Source organism: Rhinolophus sinicus, chromosome 5, assembly GCF_057876585.1.
Source record: "Rhinolophus sinicus isolate RSI-liver-muscle chromosome 5, RSI-T2T, whole genome shotgun sequence".
Classification (NCBI taxonomy): Eukaryota; Metazoa; Chordata; class Mammalia; order Chiroptera; family Rhinolophidae; genus Rhinolophus; species Rhinolophus sinicus.
The window spans coordinates 7,447,638-7,470,275 of record NC_142505.1 but is presented as its reverse complement, the minus strand read 5'-3'; the positions used below and the strand labels follow the sequence as shown (position 1 = coordinate 7,470,275).

Here is a 22,638-nt window from a genome sequence, read left to right as displayed (position 1 = left end):
TTATTTTTGGGGAAACACGGTAGGTATGAAATGGTACCTTTGGGACATTGACTTGTCATGGAAATGGACACCAATGATTCACACCTCCTGGTATCCATGCTTTTATACAGGCCCTTCCCACATGGACTCCGTGCTTGGCCGTGTGACTTGCTTTGACCAAAGGGATGTTAACAAACATGACACAAGCAGAAACTTCATAAGCTTGTGAATGGAGGCCTGCCCTCTTCATGGTATGAAGCAGCTCAGAATGAAAGACCACGTTGGACCCACTGCTGAATGCAGCCACGTGAGTGAGTCCAAGTTAGACCAGTGGGATTACCCCGCCAATGCAAAGACACATATGAATAAATCATTATTGTTTCAAGCCACTAAATTTTGAGGCGGTTCGTCATACAATTGATAACTGTCATCCTCAGCTACAGCAGAGACAGGGCTACCTTTAGTGGCTTTGTGGACATCAGAAAAATATGAGTCATAAAAACATGCCTCTACTGGGCAGATACACCTTTATTCAAATAAAAGGTGCCCCTTCCTTCAGGATGCAGCCCTGTGCCAGGTGCACAGCACGGATTTGAGCCCACACTCAGCGCTGTCCCAGGGGGCCTTTCTGCATGACGCAAGCCGCACACTGTGTGTGAACCTCCTGGAGCTTGCTACACAATTCTCTCTCTGCTTAGCAGAGAGGGAAACTTGGCTTCAGGACAGGTTCAAGTACTCCAGGACAGAGAGAAAGAAGGCACGTGCAGGTGAGGCTCCCAGCGGGAGGATTCGGGAGGTGCTGACTTGTATTGAGAAGACAGGCCACATGTCGCTTATACCGAGTCCCTGCATTTTTCAGGCATGTCAATTAGGCAAGCTCCTCCTTGAAAAAGGATGAATAGTTTTCAGAAAAAAGAGGAGCCATCATCCCTCTGACCCGGCCATGAACATTCCAGAGAAGAGGTAGCTAGAGAGTTAGGTTCTAGAGGCAGCGGCAGTGAGAAGCTAGGCCCCCAGGCAGGTGGCAGTGGCTAGCAGAGATGGCACCATGGGCCCCAGGCCTCTCGGGTCCCAGGAGAAAGCTCTGGACCAGAGGGCTAAGAGAAAGGATGGGCAACGCCCCCAGTCTTCCAGACCCACAGGCCTGCATCAGGCTGGTCCAGGGCCTCCTGGTCCGGCTGCGCAGTGGATGCCGCCCTCGGGACTGTAGCGCACGGGGCCACAGCGCAACTGGGGCTCCTCTTCCTCGTACCAGCGCCGCTCACTGAAGTCAGGGAAGAAGGCTGCAATCTCTCTACTGGCTGAAACCACAGAGTCTATAAGAGGAAGTAAAGAAGAGAAGGGATTCTAATAGGGAGTGTTGAAGGGAGGCAAGAGACGGCAGAGTCAGGTTCAGAAACCTGAGCCTCTACTTCCCTTGTCTGCCCCTCAGTCCTGGGGCCACATCTGCTGAGAAAGCCACAAGGCCAGAAATACAACTGGGGGAAAAGCTCACTGGAAAGACCTGACTCTCAACCCCAGCACATGGCCCGCGCACCGACCCCAAACCATCCTCCTGTTTATGGCTGTGGACAGGGGAGGCCGACTCACCAGAGCCATGGGTGGTGTTCCGGGTGTCGGTGAGGCCAAAACTCCCACGAATTGAATCTGGGGCCACATGGCGTGCTCGAAACACTCTGGTGGGTCCCATTAGCGACCTCCAGAGCTGGATGGCATCCTTGTGGGCAAGGATGTAGGCTCGGATTGGCCCACTGTGAACAAAAGGAGCTCATGGCAGGAATCTGGCTATCGGATTTAGGGGGCATGCCATGAGCAGGGCAGAGATAAAGGCACACTGTACGTCCTGAGAGTTTTCTTGCCTTTTCTAGTAGCTGAGTACCAATGCTGCTTCAAATAGAAGGTGATGGTGGGGGAGGGGGGGGCTACTGCTGATGTACTAGGAAGCCACAGAGATCAGCAGAGTTGCTAGGCAGCATTCAGCAACACTTTTATAGCCACTGGATTGGTGACCACCCTGGGACAGGTGGCCAACAGATCAGTGTTGGCTAGTCAGAGCCCCAAGCCCACGTTTCTTTGGACACTTGACACTGATTACAACTTTACAGAGTGACAAATGAAATTAATGAATCTATACAGGAGTCAGGGAGAGAGGTGTCTTAGTAGATAAAGATGCTGGAACCAAAATTAGAAGTACCTGGCCATGAACTCCACCAGCCGCTGATAGAAAAAACGCCCTGCAAAAAGACAACCTTCATCAAGACCCTGGTGCCCAAGAGAACTTGTAGTACTTCTGTCTCCTAACATGGAGTGATAAAAACTTCTAGAGAAAAGCACAAGGACCTTAGAGACTGACATACCTGGCTCTGCCACTTAAAACCTTTGCAATTTTGGGGGAGTCACTGACTTCCTTAACTCAGTTTCCTAATCTGTGTACTGGGGACATAACACAACCTACCTCGTAGGGCTGTTGGAAGAATGAGATGAAATCATGAGCATTAGGAAATGTCTGACACAGTGAACATTTACTAAATGTTAATTACTGATGTTATCAGGACATAAAACTAAGTTTCTGGTTGGGACTGTGAGGTCGAACCTTCCTAGAAAATATAAAAAACAAGAACCTGATAATCATGAAAAGTTTGTATATCAACAGAGACTTTAGAAGACTGGCTACAATTTTACGGTCGCAAGTAGAGAGCCTGCCTTTGTGTGTCCAGGTAAAGCCTCTTGGGATCAGAAGGCTGTTGATCCTACCTTCATGCTCTTGGTAAAACCTCTGGCAATCTTCTTTTCTCCACAGAAGTTCTCTCATTCGTACAATAAGGAACTTGTTGCTCAGAATCTGCTGATGAACAGCCTGGGAAAACACCACAAAGATAAAAATCAGTCAAAAGGACCATCTGAGTGAACAGGAGACTCGGGCTGACTCAAAGAATCGCGAGGACCCATCGGAGCCCAGGACTTGAGTCTGTCCGTGTGGATCAGAAGAGAAGGTGAGGTGAAGACCTTCAGTCACGTGACCAGAGTGTGTGCGTTGGGTGGAGGGGGCAGGAAGTGCCGTGTTTGCCCCCCATCCTACAGCCCCTTGAGCGCAAGCCTACAGGAAGTAGCACTCAGACCACCATGAGTCTCCTGATAGTGGTCCTGCATTGAGTTTCTCCCACTCTCTGAACCATCACACCTGATAAATTAAAAACACCATAATTTATATGTTACACACTGATCAGAAGCTTCTGAGTTGTTATTCATGGAATGAAGTGCAACCACTTTAGTCCCCTGCTCAAGGCTGCACTTTCTTGCCCTCCGCCTCTTCCGATTCTCTCATCCCACCAGCCCAGCCCACCCGTGCCCCCCCCCCCCCAACTCACACACAGTCCTGCCTCAGCACCTCCCTGCGGTGGCACACCTACCCTCCTGTGCATCAGCGGAAGTCCACCTTCCCTTAGTGGCCTGTCCTAGTTCCAACACACACAGGCCACGTTCCCGAAGGCTCTGCTCTTCCCCACAGTGGACTGGCTTAGCAGGACTGCTAGTACTTACTCAACTGTTGTAGGCAGAATGCCAAAATGACCCTCACCGAGCCCCACTGAGATCCTACCCTAATCTCCAGGACTGTGAATATAATGCAGTGTCATTGGTACATTACACGACAAAAGGGATTTTGCAGGTGTAATTAAGGTCACTATCAGTTGACTTTGCTTTAATCAAAAGGGAGATTATCCAGATGGGCCTATTTAATGACATGAGCTCTTTAAAAGCAGACTTTTATCTGGCTGGGAGTTTAAGTCAGTTTTGTGGCATTCGATGCCCTGTTGCTGTCTTGAAGATGGAGGGGGCCATCTGATAAAGAATGTGAGTGGTCCCTAGAGATAGTAGGCCCCACCTAAAGGCAAGGACATGGGGACCTCAGTCCTATAACCACAGAAATCGAATTCTGCCAGCAACCCAAATGAGTTTGGGAGTGGATTCTTTCCCATACTCTCCAGATTGGGCCCAGTCAGCTGATACCTTGTCTTTGGCCTTGTGAGACCCTAAGGAGAGAACCCAGCCAAGCCTACTATACCTCAGATTCTAACACTGTGAAATAATAAATGTTTTTTAAATTACTAAATTTGTGGTAACTTTTTATGTTTAACAATAGAAAACTAATATACATACACTGTCTTGAGATTGGTTATTCTTAATACTGTATTGGATCCTATTATTTTATATGTGCCCCCATTCTCCAAAAGATTTTTAGTCTCCTTAGGGTCTGAGTCCATGGCTCCTAGCTTTGCCTCCGTGGCATCTAACACAGGATTGTGTTGTCAGTCTTCACAAGTGGCCCTGTGGCACCTGAAGCAGAAGTAGTGCCCAGGGTATATAGAGCAGAGGCTTAGGATTCGTTCTTACCTCCAGAATCAGTGGGTGAGCGACCGCATCAGGCTTGATCAGGGCCAGAGTAAGCTGGAGAGCCTGAGGGCTTCGCAAGATTGAGGTCATCTCGCTCCTGCCACCAGAGCTGGATTAGGGACCCAGTGGTGCTGCGCTCCCCACCATCCAGCTCAGCCTTACAAGTCAACCAGTGCTGTCACTCCTGACACCCATAAAGCACATGACAGTTACACAGTAAAACTGTATACATTGTTACTATATACATGTGTACGTTGTGTTTAATGGCCATTTGGACTCATGGGATTGAGGGAAGGGACTGGTAGAAGAGGCATTCAGGTTGCCCTGTGGAGTACATTACCTGTGACTGCAGCTTATGAGTTACCCATTCAAGAGAAATTCAAGTTTAAACAGTACCTAGCTCTCCAATATTCCCTTCCCTTCCTAACTGTCCTTGGTGTTCTCAAGAGGATTTAGTTTACACTTCCCAACAGCCAGGCCACAAGGGCAGACTGTGTTTCCACTCCAAAGGCCCTCTATCCCATAGTGCTTGCCCATCACTTCTAGAATTGGAAGACTGGACAAGAATTGTGATGTTGCCAGGATACCAGAAAGTATGCTGGGTACCATCTCTTAGCTACTCTTACAGATAGTCCTCAATGGCACAGCCTGCAGACATGCAACTCTAAGGTTGGGGACTGGGTGCAACCATGTTGTATCTGAAGCAGCTGACACAAAGGTGTTTGATTAATTTTATAAATGAACCTATATAATCTTATTCTATTCATATTTGTATTTCTAGTGTCTAGCATGGTATAAGAGCTCAATAAATAATTATGGAAATGATATAAAGCATATAGAAGTATTTTATAAACTGAACTAAGAGAATTTGAGGGCTCTTCCAACTATGAAATTATAGCTGCATGTGAGAAACTGATCATCTCTGCAGGACGTAGGACTAGGTCTCAAAAGATGACCTGGTGGAACCCCTATTTGCCAACCAATAGAGAAGGCTTCCATGAACACACACGGGGCAGTCTGGACAACACTGTCCTTTTTCTTAGCCCACAAGTTGCCTGACAGTCACATCAAAGGTGGTGTTATGCCAAGGTCTCTTCTACTCAGGTCCTTTCTGTAGGTTTCAGCTAGATGCGCCACTCGAACCACAAAGCTAAGCCCCGTCTAACCAGTATAAGATCAGCCATCCCAATCTCCCTAATATCCCAGGTAGTAACCCAAAAGCAAGTGGAATCTTTGCCATGTATCTAGGGAGACGTCTTTGACACCTCCCCTCCCTCACCGTCCATATCCACCAGCAAAGTTCTGGCAGTTTTATGTAACCAGCACATCTCAAACAAATCCACACAATTCTCTCCCTCTCAACTGCCATCACCCGAGTCTAGGACACCACCCTCCCTCCCTGGACTTCTGCAACAGTCTCCATCTCTCCTCTTGCCACCCTCTACTATCTGTTCTCCACACAGCAGCCAGAGTGAACTAAAAATGCAAACTGCATCATGTCACTCCCCTCCTTAACCCTTTAAAGTATGATAAAACCCCAAATCCTTATCGTGGCCTACTAGGCTTTGCGTGATCCCATCCCTGCATCCCTCTGGAGCCTCATTTGGAACCCCCCACTCCTGAACTTTCTTTTTCTCCAGCCTCGTGGGCCTTACAGCTCCAAGACTTTCTGGCCTGACAGCCTTTGTGGGAGTTTTCCCAGCCAGGAGGTGCTTCCTCTGGTTTCCTCCTACTCCCACTAGGTCTTACTCACTTTTGTAACACTTTCTCATGGCTCCTTGCACATTTTCTTCAGCTCCTTCTTCCCCATGAAAGCAGGGGGTCTGTTTTGCTCACCATGTATCCTCAGTACCTCCGGAGAGTGCCTGCCACGTAGCTGGCTCGCAACAGTATTTGTTGCACCAACGAATGAATGATCCAGCTATTCGAAGGCCAGGCCGCTAGGGGCCCTCCAGGAGAGGACCTGATTCCTTTCCTAATGCCAGCTAAGTCATGGCTGTCTTGGCTCTTTACAAAAAATGACGACAGCTCGAGAAACCTGCTCAACTTAAAGGTCACTCCATCAGAGAATTACAAATTTTAGAAGCTGCCTGGACATGTGTCCCCACACCTGAGGCACCCATCCCTCTGCTTCCGGGAAGGCAGCAGGCAAGCCCCTAGTCCTCGCCTGCGCTGCGGGGACCTGCAGCCCCTCAATTCACCCATCGCCCCACAACACCTGACGCCCCGCCCTCTAGCCCCCCCAGGCTCACAGTCTCATCTCTTGACGCCATCCCCTCGCCCCCTCTCCACTTCTCCAGGCCTGCAGCTGAGCGATCCCTGCCTCTTGGAATCAGGAACCATAGCCCACCCCAGATTCTGGGCTATTCGGAGCCCGGTCCAGCTGGAGTCCGGGTCCACCTGGTCGTCCCGCCGCGGGCCCCGGCCACCAGGCGCCGTGCTAGCTAAGCGGTGCGGCCCGAGCGGGGTCCTTCAGGCGTTCGGCCGGGCAGCGCCCCCGGTCCTTGCGGGGAGGCTGTGGGCCGAGCCGGACGCGGCGGGGGGCGGTGCGTGAGCCCTGCGAGGCGAGCGTGCTGTCACATCCGCCCGGGCTCACGGCCGGGACAGGTTGCAGCAGGAGGGCCGACTACCGGCGGCCCTTGTCTCTCTCCGGCACTCGCCCGAGACCGGACGAGAGGACGAAGCCGCTTCGGGGGCGGGAGGAAAACCGCCCCTCCGAGCCTAGCTTGGGCGCCCTCATGCGGAAAGGAGGACGAGGCCGGGATGCACAGAGAAGAAAGGATGGGCGATCCAGGTGGCAGCCTGGCAGAGGGCAGTGCCTTCAGCGGGGCCACCAGAATGCTGCTTGCCTGACTCTATCTCTCTTATTCTCTGCCTCGCACGAGATTGGTGCCCAGTATTTGTCAGAGGTACGCGGAGGACAGAGGCAGGCAGCCGCTGAAAACCTTTGGAGTTCGCAGCGAGTACATAGACACGAGGGAGCATAGCTAATGAGGGCTTGGTGAGGGAGGATTCTTAGCTGGAGTCCAGGTGTACGTAGGGCGTGAGGGCAACTAGTCGTAAGGGCCTTGAATGTGCCGCTAAGGAATTTGAGCAGCAGGTTGTGAAATGGGTTACCCCGGAGTCTATTGAAGCAGCCCAAGGGGGGAAGACTAAGTACTCCTGGTGCGTAGTCTAATGTATGGAGAGGGTACAGCTGTGGCAGGTTGAATAGGTGGTCATTTTTTTTCTTGAAGGGAATCACTGAATTTGAGAAGAGAAAATAAACGAGAACTGTCATCAATTTAAATATTTATTATTATTTTATTATTAGTTTCAGGTGTACAAAACAATGTAACAGACATTTATACCCCTCACAAAGTATAAATGTACCCCCAAGCTACTACCCCTCTGACATCACACACAGCCATTACATTTCCACTGTCTCCCTTCCTTACGCTGTAGTCCACATCCTATGACTATATGTATATATACATTAAATTGTAGTTGACATTCTTTATTACTATTTTTAACTGATTCTAGTGCCTGCATACAGGTGTTGTACTCCTGGAATGTTGGAAGGAGGGTCTGTGGTTCTAGCAGCTTGTTTCCACACGGTGTCTTTAGGAAAGCCCGCTTCTCACCTGTCTGGCTGGTGAAGGCACAGCTCCATTTCTGTCTTCATAGGAGGAGAGTAAATTTACCATGTGCCACTGACCAGACATCTGTTTTTAGTTTTATTTTCCAAGGGCACCAGCTCCAATTGTATTTTCTACCTTTATCTTTATTAACATGCCTTTGGACTACAGGGACTTTGCCCATTCTTAGAACCATGGCAATTAATTCCCCTTCTGTCTCTGTCTCACACACACACTGTAGAAGGCTTTGTCTGCATTTTATAGTTGCTTTGATCATCTCAACAACAACAATAGTGAAAGTAAGAACAAATGCAATTTTAGGAGAAAACCCAGTAAATAACACCGTTTTGCTGAGCTTGTGCTCAGAACCAACAGAAATAGAAGAATGGCAGGCAGGTGGAGGCCAAATATCAGCTCAATACTGATGGAGCTGTTGGAGAACATAGTGTGAGCGCCAAATGCACCTGTCTTCTAACTCTGCTCCCCAAGTTCAATGCCGAGTCTCTTAATAAGTCTCAAAACAACAGCAACAACAAAAAGAATCTAAATAGTTAACAAGACAATAAAATGATCACAGCATTGCCCCACAGCCACAAAACTTAAAAAGCAGGCCAATCCCCAGTTCCTAGCAGATACCAGGCAAAGTTTTGTCCTTGGAAACCTGTCAAAAGACCCTGATACTCAGTGATACCTGAGGGAAGGGGAGTGGGCTGAAAACATCTTGATTCAGTTTCACTGGGACTCCAATAATTCTATACCAGTTGTTCAGAGTCTCCAACTTGTGAGTCTAAACTCAGTTGGAAGAATGACCCATTAAGAGATGAATTATGACCTATGTTCATTGTATCCTGAGGGGCATATACCAGTGTCTAGTCTTGTTTCTAGACAGTGGTATTTAAGATGATACTGCCCTCTTGCAGTGTTCATTTATAGCAGTGGCAGCCCTAAGCGGGTCTTCTTTGATAACCAGGTCTTTCTTTTTCATCCAACATTTTCAAGATTTTAATATCATTTCCCCGCTGGGTCCTCTTTCTGGCACCCCAGGGCTGCTTTGAGGGTGAGCTCTACTGACAGAACTTCCCCAGCCCGCTGTGAGCCGTCTTCATTGGCCACTGCCCTCTGCTGTTGAGTTACTCAGGCCCAGGACAACTGAGAATCACTTTCGGTAGATTTTTTAGCTGAAGCTGCTGTTCTTCTAAAGTTTGTTCCCCCAGGGACCCAGTGAGAATTGAGAACTCTGCCGTGTGTCCCTCAAGACACTGTCCTCAGCTTCTAGGTGTGTCAAAAAAGGAGTAGCATTTCTTTTAGACACTTTTCTTCTGGCATTTTCCTCTGCTGTTCCCTTCCTCCTTTCCAGAAGGCTTACAGAGTTTCTAACATTTTATTGGAGAGAAGAGAGGCCCATGGAGCTGGCTCTTTGCTAGGCTGCAGAGAGGGGAGGAAATGAGTCTCTTTAAGATGACCTCTTAAGAAAATCTGCCTTCCTTTGTTTTCTTTCTTCACTGCTCCTAATCTGATAGAGCAGGTTTCCAAAGCTCTGCTTTTCTTCCTGCACTTCCTGAGCATATGTGATTCCTGAAGACAATGTTCCAGGCCCAGGCTTTCTCATTACGTTCTTAACCTTTGTGGCTGTGGTCATTTCATTGAATGTTTTTTCTACTTCAGTCTAAGAAGATGGCATATTTTATTTGAAATAAGGGCACTGTATTTTTGTTGTTGTTATAAGTAGAACCCACCACCTTTTTACAATTGAAGCTGCTGTGTAAATCTCAGAGCTATAAAACCACGGCCAGAGTTATTGACAAATTGATGAGTAGGTAGAGAGTGACTCTTTATGTAAAAAAGAAAAATGCAGGAGTTCCACAAGTTTTGTCCTTTGGCCGTGAGTTTAGCTCAGAACAGCATAAGGGATGGAATGTGGGCCTGCTAGGCTGGGACTAACAATTTAAAGTTCAGAGCTTACACACTTGTGTCCTTAGCATATGTGGAACTTAATTGTGGTTTAAAGCCCCTGGCCTATCAAACTAGCTAAAAAAAAAAAAAGCACAACAGTAGTAAAGAACCAAATAATTGTTTTGCCCCTGATATGTACAAGACCTATCCAGGGAAAGCCTTCCCTATACAGGGAAAGTCAACTCTGTGCCTCAGCAGAGCCTTTCACTGAGATCCCTGCTGCTGCTTAGACTCTGCAGGGGCCCCACAAGGGAATGCAGAGAAGGTCAAGGCCAGTGCTGGTATAGTTAAGGGTCAGACTGCAAACTATTGTGCGCTAAGGCCCAGACCTTAGCCCTTACCTGCTAAAACCATAGTGTTTGCATAAGGAGGGTGCCTTTGCTGGCCCATGTGACCAGCACTGGCTCAGGTCTTCATTCATCCCTGCCTGTAGATAAAATCAGATTTATAGAAACACTTGCCTATGAACAACATGGCCAACATTGAACATGACCAGCCTGGAAAGTGTTAAATGCCACAAGCATTGGTCCCATCACATCATAGCCTCAACATATGGTGATGTTGTGAGCCACACCTTTCCCACCTGGTCTCTCTTTTTTTCATTCTCTGCCATATCAGCAGATCTTAACATTCCTTTGAATAAAACTTATCCTCCACCCCTGTCCAAGGGCAGAGCCTACTCCTGTCAAACTTCCAACACAGAGCAGCAGAACCTGTGGGCCACTGGTTCCCAAGCTGAGGGAGAGAAGAAGGGGCCAAGCTATACCTGCCTGGCTTTCTGTATGCTTCACATACACCTATGTGTTATTTCCTCATCAGTTAATGTGTGCATGTGTATATAAGTGTGTCCCCAACACCATAACCAAAAGTTTTATACAGGGATCTAAGCATGCAATTCGTTCTAATAGAATCCTCACTGTGGAGTTACGTGCAAGTCTCTAAGCCACAGTTACTTTGTCTATGAAATGAGGTTGTACTTGAGTTTGTTGTGAAACTTAAATAAGTTAGGGCTTGTAAGGATTTAGAAACCTTACTGTGGCAAGGCACTTCTCCAGGTATTGTGCTCAGTAAGTTTTCTTCAAATAAAATTCTGAATTTCTTAGGATATGGTTAAAATTTCTCAAACCAGATCCCGATGTAGTGAAAGCCATGTCACTCACATGACACATATTCAGCTCAATAATGATCAAAGTCTTCATGTTGTAACTATTGCTGCTCTGGGGAAACCTATTCCCTCGTTTAGATTTCTGTGGTCACAATCTATACAAGAACAGAAGGAACCCATGGCACACGTTATATAGTTTTGGGATGAGAACATAGAATAGCTGATATTTTTAAAAGATTCTTATTAATCAAGAACATTATTTGCCAGCCAGATTTTTCTGCTGAGAATCATTTATTGAAGAGGCAAATCAATGAGTTTGATCCTAATCAAAGGTTTTCTGTAGCTCTAGCGCTCTCCTCTAATGGGAATATACTTGAAGAGACAGCCGTTACGTTTCACTTGGTCATCTGCGGACTCAGCAACTTCTATAAGGCTTCATGGGAAGTTCAGGAGTTTTCCTGCAAAAGAAATATCTGCTTAGAGAAATCAAATTTGGGGAAATTAAGAGAAAAATTACCACACTGGTAACTACACCCAGAATCCAGCAGGAGGAATGCCAAACAATTATTCTGTGAATTAAGGCAGGATAGAGACATCCTAATTTCATTGAAGAAGGAAAAAAGCACAAGAGTGGAAGTGGGCAGAGGAGCGCTAAGAATGCCTCTGTGAGCCTTTCGGACCCCAGGAGAGCCGTGGGGCAGCAAAGGTGGAGGGCAGTCATAAAACTTAAGTTACAATCCAGGAACGTGGACTGTCTCTCCATTTATTTCTATGCTTTTAAATATCCTTTGAGTTTTAAAGTTTTCAGAAGTCTTGAGTGTTTTTAATTCTTACATAGGTTAATTTCCAGATACTTCATAGTTTTTGTTTCTATTTTATTTTCCAGTTGGGTGTTACTGCTGTAGACATGTTATCAATTCTGTAGGTTGATCATGCATCCAGCAGAATTTCAGAACCCCCTTAGCAGTGTTAATGGTCTGTGATTCAACCATCCCTAGATCGCTGATTATAGTATCTTCATTTTTGTCTTAGTCAGACTGAAGTGCCATCTTGTAAACAGACAAAAAAACGGAAAGGCTCAAATAAAATAAAAAGTTCATTGCTTGTTCATGTGCTGGTCCCTGGGGCAGATGCCTTGCATTGGAGGTGTCTTCCAGCCAGTGGTTCAGGGACAGGCTTTGGGATGGTTCATTTTTCATGTCAACTTGTCAGGACCACAGTGCCCAGATAGTTGGTCAAACATTTTGAATATTTCTGTGAAGGTGTTTTTGGATGAGATTAACATTTAAATCAGTGGACTTGGAGTAAAGCACATTGCCCTCCACAATGTGGGTGGGCCTTATCCAATCAATTGAAGGCCTGGATAGAAGAAGAGACTGACTTCCCCAAGCAAAAAGAAATTCTGCCAGAAAGCAGCCTTTGGACACCATTCTATGGATATCCTTAAGTTTAAAAGCATCTCTTCGAAGTTACAAGTTTGAAATGGACATAAGACCAGAGGTTTATTTGACAAGGGTTATGGTCCAGATATAAGAGGAAAGGATTCAGCAGGATTTTCTATGAATTAGCCCAAATCAAAAGAATCTGACAGAAATAGAGCTCATATGTGGTCTCTTTACAATTACCCCAAATCACAAAAATGTCTAAATCTCTTTACGATTTCTCCTTAATGGAACTAGAAAACATTCAGGTTATAGACCTCCAAGTGAGTAATATGTATGCTGGTCTATAAATCAGATGAGCCTTGTAAATTAATTGAGATCGTGTCAGGAGATATTGTCATACAATTATCACAAAATTGTATAATTGTCATTCTATCTGCTTTACCTTCCACCTTCTTTATTTTCTCTTCCAAGATGATTTGTCCCAGTCCCATTTCCATGCCTCCTAACACTATACTAGTCTTTATAGCATCAGTTGAGCTCTTGCTTTGGCCCTGCGACCCTAAATTCAAAGACACAATATCTAGAGCAGGGCTAAGCGAGGCCTGGCCCATTCACTTTCAGAATAACCACCACTTCCAATTAGGGTTTTTTTCTCAACATCCCAGAAATTGGACATGGCAGGGAAGAAAAGGGGTGGAATAGGTGTTCTTTACTGCTAAATTATCAAACCAAAATACATTTCTTTCCCCAGAAGATGTTATTTTTAAGATGGCTGGGAAATTTTGAACATGAAGTACTTATTAGACGATGACAGGAACTAGTTAGGTGTAAAATAACATTGTTGGTGTGTAAGGAAGTGTCCGCTCTGAAGTATGGAGGAGTGAAATGATGTAATGTCTGAGATTTGTGTTAATAAATTTCAGCCAAAAAAAAAAAAGAAGAAAAATAGCAGAGGAAGGTAATGTGGCAAACACTTTGCACATTGAAGACTCTACACGATAGGCATATGAGGTTTATTATACTGTTGTGTCTAATTTTATGTATGCTTGAAAATTTTCATAACAAAATACTTAAAACCCCCTACAACACTGAGCTCTTAACTCTATCTGGTTTACTCCTAAAAATTAGAAATAAAAGTGACTTTACTTACACATGGTCCATCGTGCAGTTTCGTTATATTAAGCCCTTCATATCTGAAAGCAATTATATTTTGAAATGATTATTTTTGCTCTATGAGACATCATAATTTATGACTAAGTTTTACTTGATAACCTTTAGCTAAGTCTGAGAAGGAAACATTCTGCTAATAGTGAATTCTTATTTAATATATATTTTTAAAAAATATCTACTATGTAGATCTTTATTTTCAAGGAGATTGAATGTATAAAACATACTCAGCCCTAAATCAAATATAGAAAATTCAAAATAATCTTGAATATTTAAGTAGAAATACAGACTATTAGAAAGAAAATGTGCAATAAAATTAAAGTATGCATTTGATGAAAGTTAAGAAATAAAGTGACCTTAAAGAAATAAAGGTGATTATAAGGGAACAATTGTACATCAACAAATTAGATAACCTAGATGAAATGGAAAACAGTTTGGTGGTTCCACCAAAAGTTACACATAACATTACCATATGACTCAGCAAATTCCACTCCTAGCTATATACCCCAAAACACCGAAAACAGATGCTCAAATAAATACTTGTACATAGATGTTCATAGCAGCATTATTCACAATAGCTAAAAGGTAGAAACAACCCAAATGCCCATTAATGGATAAATGAAAACCAAATTGTGGTATGTATATATAATAGAATATCATGTGAATTTCACTTCAATTAAACATATTCGAGTAGATTCATCACTATGAGACCTTTGGTGAAATCAAGTCATGCCCAGAAAAACAATTTGTTGCTAGAAGACCTGCAAAATACTAAAGAAAGTCTTTCAGGTAAAATAAGAGGACACTAGACAGAAACTCAAATTCACATGAAGAAATAAAGAGAACCAGTAAAGGTAACTACACTGGAAAATATAAAAGACAGTACTTTTGTCTGTAAATCTTTTTTCTTCTATCTGATTTAAAAGACAACTGTACAAAATAGTAATTATAAATCTGCGTTGATGGGCATACAATGTATAGAGACGTGATTTGCATGAGAACAGTACAAAGAAGGGTGGATGGAATGGAGCTCTATAAGAGCAAAGTTTTTAAAATACGTTTGTAATTAATTTGGTGTTAATTCAAACTATATTATTAGGAGTAAAAATTTTACTTGCAATCCCCATGGTAACTGCTAAGAAAATAATTCAAAAATAGAGTCAAAGTGAGTTCTTTGGAAGCCGTCTCTCACGTATCTCCAGCCCTGAGTCTAGATATTGTGAATCCCCCAAGATGTGCATTCTGATTGTCAGACATCTGTACCAGTGATGGAGGCCGACACCAAAGTTGTTTACCTCACAACTCTTTCATGGGTTCTAGCATAATTTTTGCTATTTATGCAGCCAGAAATGCAAAAAAGTCCCATCCTGCCCAGCCAACATCTCTTATCCTGACCAAGATTTATTATTTCTTTTAAGGAGAAACCAAGAAGAGGAAGGGGAGAAAGGCATACATTTACCTACTCTCACGTCTTTGCTTTTCCTTTCTCTTAAGATATTGGACTTAATCTCTAATCTTAGTTACCTAAGGTTGTGGCTTTTCTCCTTAAAGGAGAACACAGATGTCGAGGAATCCCCCCATATCTAGAAGGCAGCTTCCTTGATGAAAACCTCTGTGCCTCACTATCTCTCTTGGACCAGAGAATTGGGCATTTTCCATGAGTATCACCCAAAACTTGTAACACATGATGGGCCCAAAGACTAAACTATATACCGGACTGAAAGCTAAAGAAAGTTGTTTGGGAGAATAATATTCATTCACAGATCAATCAATGAGCCGCTGGGAAGATTCTTCACCCAGCTCCCTCCTGTTCTCCATCAGTCTGTGGCCTGAGGGACTTGAGGATAACCTTCAGGTATGAATACTGTGGCTACTTGCTACTGAGTTCATTCTACTGGATCCTTGTCCAGGCCAGGTACAGCCCCCTCACCTCAGTGGATTTCTGTGTCTGCACTGTGCGAATGGGATCAAATGAGCGTGGAAGGAATGGAGGCGCAAACAGTGGTGTGGTCTGTGAGGGAAGCTCTAACCAGTAGGAAGCGTTCTGGGAGGTCCTTCCTATCCTGTGGGGCCACCTTTAGCCTCCTGACTTGAGAGGAAAAAGAATAAAAGCAAGACTTACAGAATGTTGAAGCACAGATGACATTCACCATTGTAGGTAACCTGGTCGCTGCCACATATGGGTTCACTTGGCTTGATGTAGGAGAAAAACCAGCACTGGTTTATGCTGTGGATGCACTTGACCTAAAGGTGAGACATAGACTGCTGCTTTAGATGCCTTCCTCCAGGTCCTCTGACTGTTATTGCTGGTAGTGGGGCAGGGGGTGGAATAAGGAGCAGCAGACCAGGAGTTGGGAGAGCAGGCTTCAGACGCCTCAGTGTTTGACTCCTGGCACTTTCCACCAACAATACGATACGATACGATACAATACGTAACATAACAGATAATCTGTGGACTTCCCAGTCTGAGCTATAAATTTCTTATTAGTGAAAATCCCTGTCCTACCAACCGCAAATTGATTGTTAGGTTACAGAGGGGAAAATGTCTTTCAAGGTTAAAATTTCCTTATGAACATTACTGAGTAACTTGTATGTGGTGCTTCTGACAGCAGTGGGCTCAAACTTATATAGAAGGAAGGGGACAAAGTGAATACATTGTGGGACCTTGGTGTGTGGCGGTAGGATGTATGTCTTGGTACATCCCAGCTGCAAGAATGTCCCCTGCAGCATAAGACAGACCTGAATTGGAGCCATGACTTCATCATCCATTTAACGATGCAAAATACTTGCCTTCTATCTCACAAGAGACTTGTATGAACGGGTTGGGATAATGAATGGGAAGAGGGCTCAGGCACATATGAAATGTGCTACACAGAGTTGATGACTCAGCTTTTATTGTGGCGTTATTCCCAGGCAAGTCCCCTCTGGTCCCCACCTCCCCCCATCTCCCAGAAGAAAGATGGGGGCTATCAAGGAAACTGATTTTCTCCCGATTCCTGTTCTTGGGAACCAAGGAAGCAGAACTCACCTTTGTGTCTTCTAAGGGAGCCCCTTCGCCTGTGGGAAGAGGGAACTCTAGAAGACAAAACATTCAGAAGAGTTGTTGCTCTGTCTTCTGCCCTTAGGGAAAATAGCTAGGATGAAGGAGACCCCCCCCCACCCCCCCCACCCCACCCTGTCAGCACACAGGAAGCGCCAGATCCCATCAGAAGAGGCTGCAAGTCCTCTTTGATGCATGATGCCCTCTAAAGAAGTGAAGACTCCCAAAACTTCTTCCCCTCCCCCTCAGGTAAAATGGAGATCTCCTGGCTCTACCGCTTTACAGGTAAATAACAGCTTCTGCGATCCTTCTCAGCTATTTTTAGAAAACACCCTATAAGTTACAAATTACCATGAAATAGTTATATTGAGATACCTTAAAAGATGCTGGGTTTCGTTAAAACTTTCATAATCTTGATCCAAAACAGTCTTAGCAATTATTCATATATATAATATTATATATAATGATATAGTTATTATAATATATACTATAATCTGATGTAACGATTGTAATATATAATAAGTGTAATATATCATCGGCTCTATTTTATGTGTATCAGCTTTATTAAGATATAATTCACATACCAAAGAATTCACCTATTTAAAGTGTACAGTTCATTGGTTTTTTAGTATATTCAGTTGTGCAGCTATTACCACAATCAGTTTTAGAACATTTTCATATTTCCAGAGAGACACCCTGTACCCATCAGCAGTCACTTCTCATTCCTCCCTCAACACCTGTTCCCTTCCTTCCCGCTCCCCAGACAACCACTAATTTGTTTTCTGTCCTTTCTGGAAACCGTATAAATGGAATCATACAATATGTAGTCTTTTGTGTTATTTCTTTCACTTAGCATGTTTTAAAGGTTTATCCATGTTATAGCATGCATTAGTACTTCATTCCTTTTTATAATTAAATAATATTCCACTGTATGTATATCTCATATTTTATTTATTCATTAACCAGTTAATGGACATTTTCGTTGTTTTCACTGTTTGGCTATTATGAGAAGAGCTGCTGTGAACATTCAACTACACATTTTTGTGTGGCCATGTGTTTTCATTTCTCTTGGGTATATACCTAAGAGTGGAATTGCTGGATCATATGATGACCTTTTGAGGAATTACCAGACTATTTTCCAAAGCAGCTGCACCATTTTACATGCCACCAGCAGTGTATGAGGGGTCCAATTTCTCCAGATTTTTGCTACCACCATTTGCTATTATCTCTTTTTGATTCTAGCCATCCTAGTGGGTATGAAGTGGCATCTCATTATGGTTTTGATATATATTTCTCTACTGACCAATGGTGGTGAGCATGTTTGCATGTGCTTATTGGCCATTTGTGTATCTTCTGTGGAGTAATATCTATTCAGATACTTTGCCTGTTTAAAAATTTTTTGGCTTATTTGTCTTTTTGTTATTGAGTTGTAAGAATTCTTTATGTATTCTGGATAATAGTTCATTATCAGATATTCGCTTTACAAATAATTTCTCCCATTCTCTGGGTAGTCTTTTCACTTTACTGATATCTTTGTTAGTATCATTTGAATCACTAAAGTTTTTTTTGTTTTGATGAAGTCCAGTTTACCTATTTTTTTCTTTTGTTCCTTCTGCCTTTGGTATCATATTTAAGAAGGCTTTGCCTAACCTAAGGTCATGAAAATTCATTCATATTTTCTTCTAATAGTTTTACAATTTTAGCTCTTACATTCAGTTCTGTGATCCATTTTGAGTTAATTTTTGTCTCTGACATGAGAGAGGGGTCCAGTTCATTCTTTTGCATGTGACTATCCAGTTGTCCCAGCATTTGTTGAAAAGACAATTCTTCATCAAATTGTTTTGGAACCTTGTTAAAATTAATTCACCCTAAAAGTAAGATCTTTTTCCCCCCTAGATTCTCAATACTATGCTATTGATCTATATTTCTATCCTTATGCTAATGTCTAGATATCATCAGAGGGATTAAATTTGATAGGGAAGGGAAGGTGTGACGTAATAAGAAATATATTTTTGGTCTCTGTCACCAGATCTTGGCACACAGCTCCTAAAACTCCTGTGATTTCCTGAGCAACAAGAGAGAGTGTCTTTTGTTATTCATAATAAGCCCTTTTCAATCCCACACCTGAGTTTCTGCTGGTAAATGACTCTTGGAGGATGGGGGCTGGTTGCCAGAAGAACCAGCTCTGTGGTTAGAGGGTTGGAATTTTCAGCCCCACCGCTCAACTTGTGGGGAGGGAAGCGGGGCTGGAGGTAGAGTTAATCACCAATGGCCGATGATTTAATCAATCGTGCCTTCAAAATGGATCCTCCATAAAAACCCTAAATGAAAGGGTTTGGAGAGCTTCCAGGCTGGTGAACACAGTGAGGTATGGGAGAGAGTATGGAATCCCTTTGCCTCTTTCCACATACCTTACCCTGTGCATTGCTTCCATTTGGCTATTCCTGAGTTGTGTCCTTTATAATAAGCTGGTAATTGTAAGTAAAACACTTTCCTGAGTTCTGTGAGCCATTCCAGCAAATTATTGAACCTGAAGAGGGAGTCATGGGAACTGCTGATTTATAGCCAGTCAGTCAGAAGTACTGGAGGCCCAGACTTGTGATTGGTGTCTGAAGTAGGGCACAGTCTTGTGGGACTGAGTCCTTAACCTGTGGGGTCTGTGCTAATGCCAGATAGTGAGGGTCGTAATTGAATTAAATTACAGGACACCCGATGGTGTCCACAGAAAACTGGAGAATTACTTGGTGTGGAAACCCCACATATTTGGTATCAGAAGTGTTGTAAACAGAAGGAAATAGTTTTTTCTTTAGTAAAGGAAGGAAAAGGTTTTTTCCCATCAGATATGAGAAGCATGACAAATAGTTTTCAATTTCTTACAGAGCCTCTTAAATGTGAGAGTCTTGGGGGGGGGAAATATACATATATATATATATATATTTTTTTTTTTTTTTTGAAAAAATATTTTCAGTGAGAGAGAGCAACAGTGGAAAGTAAGAGATTGAAGGCAAATGAGAAAGAATTTCAGAGTCCAAATGGAAGAAGAATGTGTGGAGACCTTCAGAGATTTCCTACAGTTGGCCATGAACACTGTTTACTCTAAAACCGGCCATTAACCAGAATGATATTTGAGTCTACTTCCATAGAGCCTAATCAAGTTCTTTTTGGGTTGAAGAAATGTAAATATATAGATTCTGGAAACGAACTTTCTAAGATTTGAACATCCTGGATGGTGACCAGGTATTTTGAAACATTCAATGGTCTTGGATTTGGAAGACTTGGATTCAACTCCCAGCTTTGATACCAACGACATTGTGTGAATCTTTCTTTTGGGGAGTTTTAGCTTCTACATCTGTAACATGAGGAATTGGGATTAAATAAACCTGAATGGCACTTCCACTTCTACCTCTAATTTCCCCCATGATCCTGGGTATACTGTAGAAAATGTGGGCAGAGCAAGGATATGTAACTCACCAACTGCAAAGGCAGCCCGTGTGGAGATGATCAGAGCAAGGATGGCATTCAAGAAGGCCCCCTTCATGTTGGCGAAAGCTGTGGAAATGTGCAGCTTTTGATAGTAGGACAGAAAATCCAACGTGAAGTACAAATTGTCACAGTGATGTCTCCTTCTTGGTTCATTGACCAAGAAACAAAGTCTACATACCTCAAGTTTGTTCTTTCCTCAGGTGACTTGGAACAAATTCTGCTGGATGCAATTGAATTGCTTAATTCATTTGCCTAGAATAATTAAACATTAGAAAAAAAGGATCTCAAACATAGAATTTTAGAAGATGCCAGAAAAAAAAGTCGTAAAGAATATCTGCAAGCGATCCTTTGATAAAGAATAAGCATCAAGAATTTTTCAAAGAAATGTTTAAAAGTTGGTATTTATCTCTGAGGTAAGAAGGGCGGGCACTCACACCCATATCCCTAATCTTCCATAATGTTATTACTTTGGTGTTAATATTTAGTGTCTTTGCATAGAATTAACCCCTGGTCGTTCATAGAATGTAAAAGAATTTACAAGACTCTACAAAAGTAAGAAAAGATTTATTAAAGTCAAAGAGAGAGAGAGAGAGTTCTGTGTGGGAACTGGCAGAAGTTTTGCCAGGGCAGAGTCTGATAGAGACAGCTGTGCCAATGAGGAGCGCTGGGGTTTTATATTTTTCCATGCTGGATGTAGGGTCCTTGTCAGCTTGTAGGGGGACTGCCGTTACAATTGTCTTCTCCTGGGAACTGTTATCTTCCCATCTATGACGGATGTCAGCTTGCAGGGGGTTGCTGTTATGACTGGGAACTGTTCTGTTCCCATCCATGATAGGTGTTTGTTAGCTTGCAGGGGGTTGCCATTGCAATTGGGAACTGTTCTGTTCCCACCTGTGATGGATGTAAGGTGCTTTTCAGCTTGCAGGTGTTGTGCTAGCCAGGGGATTCAGAGCCAAGCGGTTAATGTTTAGCTCGTTCCTGTTAGTCTGCCTATAAGCTCGCTCCTGTTAACTCTTTACCTGTCCCATCCTGCCAGCTCACAAGCCCGCTCCCATGAACTCTTGTCTCATCCTTTAGTAACTAATAACATTGAAATGAAAAACATAGAGTACCAACTACTTACTTACGTTACTGAAAATGTTATAGTTCAAGCTGATAGACATTATCTGCAGGTTTCTGTACATTTTTCTATATATTTTCCAGGCAAATTATATATCTAGATAATTTTTGCCCAAGACCTGCCGTGAATAAAAACAAATAATAAAGAATATAACCCTTCTCCACCTCAGAAGTTTACAAATCAATAAGGCCAATTTACCTGCTGTGAAGCCTACAGGTGCTCTGAGAAACTGGCTGGACAAGATATTTTTAAATTTTCAGTTTGTTGGTAATTAAATAAGAATGTGTGTGGCTGGTGTAGTGTCTTTTCAAGGTCACGATACCTGGCACTGGCAGAGAGTGAACTTTGAAGTTAGGAAGTGTAGACACAACTCAAACCTATTTCTTCGGACTCCAAATTCTATAATGTCTAAATCTCATGAGTTTCTGTTTCAGTTTTCTGAGGTGGTTTATTGCTCACGATCACTCCAAAATCTAGTTGTTCTTGCCAAACCTGAACCTACTGTTTTAGAGGTATGTCATACCCAGTTTTTGAATTTGTACATTTTTATCTGTATTGCAATTATTATATTCAGGATAGCTTCAGATATTTACACAATACTACAAACTGCCACATCTGCGTATGCAGTTATTTTATCGTAATCAAAACTACGTATTCATTTTATTGAAACATTTCATTTAGAATGTTTCTATATTGACTCATAGAATCTCTCCCTTTTTTTAAACTTTCATTTATTTTAAGTGTGTTTTTCCAGGACTCATTAACTCCAAGTCAAGCAGTTGTTTCAACCTAGTTGTGGAGGGTGCAGCTCACAGTGGCCCATGCAGGTATCAAACCGGCAATCTTGTTGCTAAGAGCACTGGTGCTCTAACCAACTGAGCTAACCAGCCCGCTCCAGACTCATAGAATCTTAAAGAAGAAACTTACCTTCTGTGAAATCTATCAGTTTCGGTCTTATTTAGTAGAGTTGAGGAATTCTGGGATGGAGTGCTCATTCCTTTAAATGATAGCTCTCTCTACCACTTGGAACAAAAAAAATCCCTCAAAACACCAACTTCCTTTAAAGGGAAAGTTCAAAGGCTATTGGGTGACATAAATTCCTTAGGTCCCAGTCCTGAATGAAGTCTGAACTGGGACATGACGTAGAGTTCTGAGAGGTCAGTGTACTTTCCCAGAATAGCTCTAATTGACCACAGCGTCTACCATGATAGTCTTCAAATATTTTGCTTTCAATCCCTCTGAATTTGGTGCCCACTTGTATATTTTTAAAGTGACATGCGAACTTCTTCATTATAAGTTTAAATAGTTACAAATAACTGAACTAGTGGCTTATTCTCTGCTGAGATAACCTCTTCAGAGTGATTCCCTGACTCAATACATGATTTCTTCCATTATTC

At 43.2% G+C, this 22,638-nt stretch overlaps 2 protein-coding genes across 7 annotated transcripts; both read right to left on the bottom strand.

The window, feature by feature from the left end:
- Nucleotides 1-489: 489 nt before the first annotated feature.
- NME6 (NME/NM23 nucleoside diphosphate kinase 6) lies at nucleotides 490-7,027 on the bottom strand. Of its 4 annotated transcripts, none has more exons than XM_019723952.3 (6): nucleotides 6,722-7,027; nucleotides 4,372-4,555; nucleotides 2,734-2,836; nucleotides 2,174-2,213; nucleotides 1,570-1,730; nucleotides 490-1,295 (listed from the first exon to the last, which is right to left on the bottom strand). In XM_019723952.3, the coding sequence occupies exons 2-6, from the start codon at nucleotides 4,459-4,461 to the stop codon at nucleotides 1,129-1,131; spliced, it is 561 nt and encodes a 186-aa protein (XP_019579511.2). In that variant the 5' UTR covers nucleotides 4,462-4,555; nucleotides 6,722-7,027; the 3' UTR covers nucleotides 490-1,128. The 4 variants fall into 4 exon arrangements, with proteins under 4 accessions (XP_019579511.2, XP_019579513.2, XP_074168508.1 ...); XM_019723954.3 differs by having other exon boundaries at nucleotides 6,125-7,022; XM_074312407.1 differs by lacking the exon at nucleotides 6,722-7,027 and having other exon boundaries at nucleotides 490-862; nucleotides 1,120-1,295; nucleotides 4,372-4,468.
- Nucleotides 7,028-9,637: 2,610 nt separating this feature from the next.
- SPINK8 (serine peptidase inhibitor Kazal type 8 (putative)) lies at nucleotides 9,638-22,427 on the bottom strand. Of its 3 annotated transcripts, XM_019723957.3 has the most exons (7): nucleotides 22,169-22,427; nucleotides 20,300-20,373; nucleotides 20,110-20,187; nucleotides 16,627-16,673; nucleotides 15,721-15,842; nucleotides 13,582-13,624; nucleotides 9,638-11,504 (listed from the first exon to the last, which is right to left on the bottom strand). In XM_019723957.3, exons 3-7 carry the CDS (start codon nucleotides 20,174-20,176, stop codon nucleotides 11,493-11,495), a joined length of 291 nt encoding a protein of 96 aa, XP_019579516.2. In that variant the 5' UTR covers nucleotides 20,177-20,187; nucleotides 20,300-20,373; nucleotides 22,169-22,427; the 3' UTR covers nucleotides 9,638-11,492. The 3 variants fall into 3 exon arrangements, with proteins under 3 accessions (XP_019579516.2, XP_074168510.2, XP_088654296.1); XM_074312409.2 differs by having other exon boundaries at nucleotides 20,110-20,373; XM_088798170.1 differs by lacking the exon at nucleotides 22,169-22,427 and having other exon boundaries at nucleotides 20,300-20,395.
- Nucleotides 22,428-22,638: the final 211 nt, after the last annotated feature.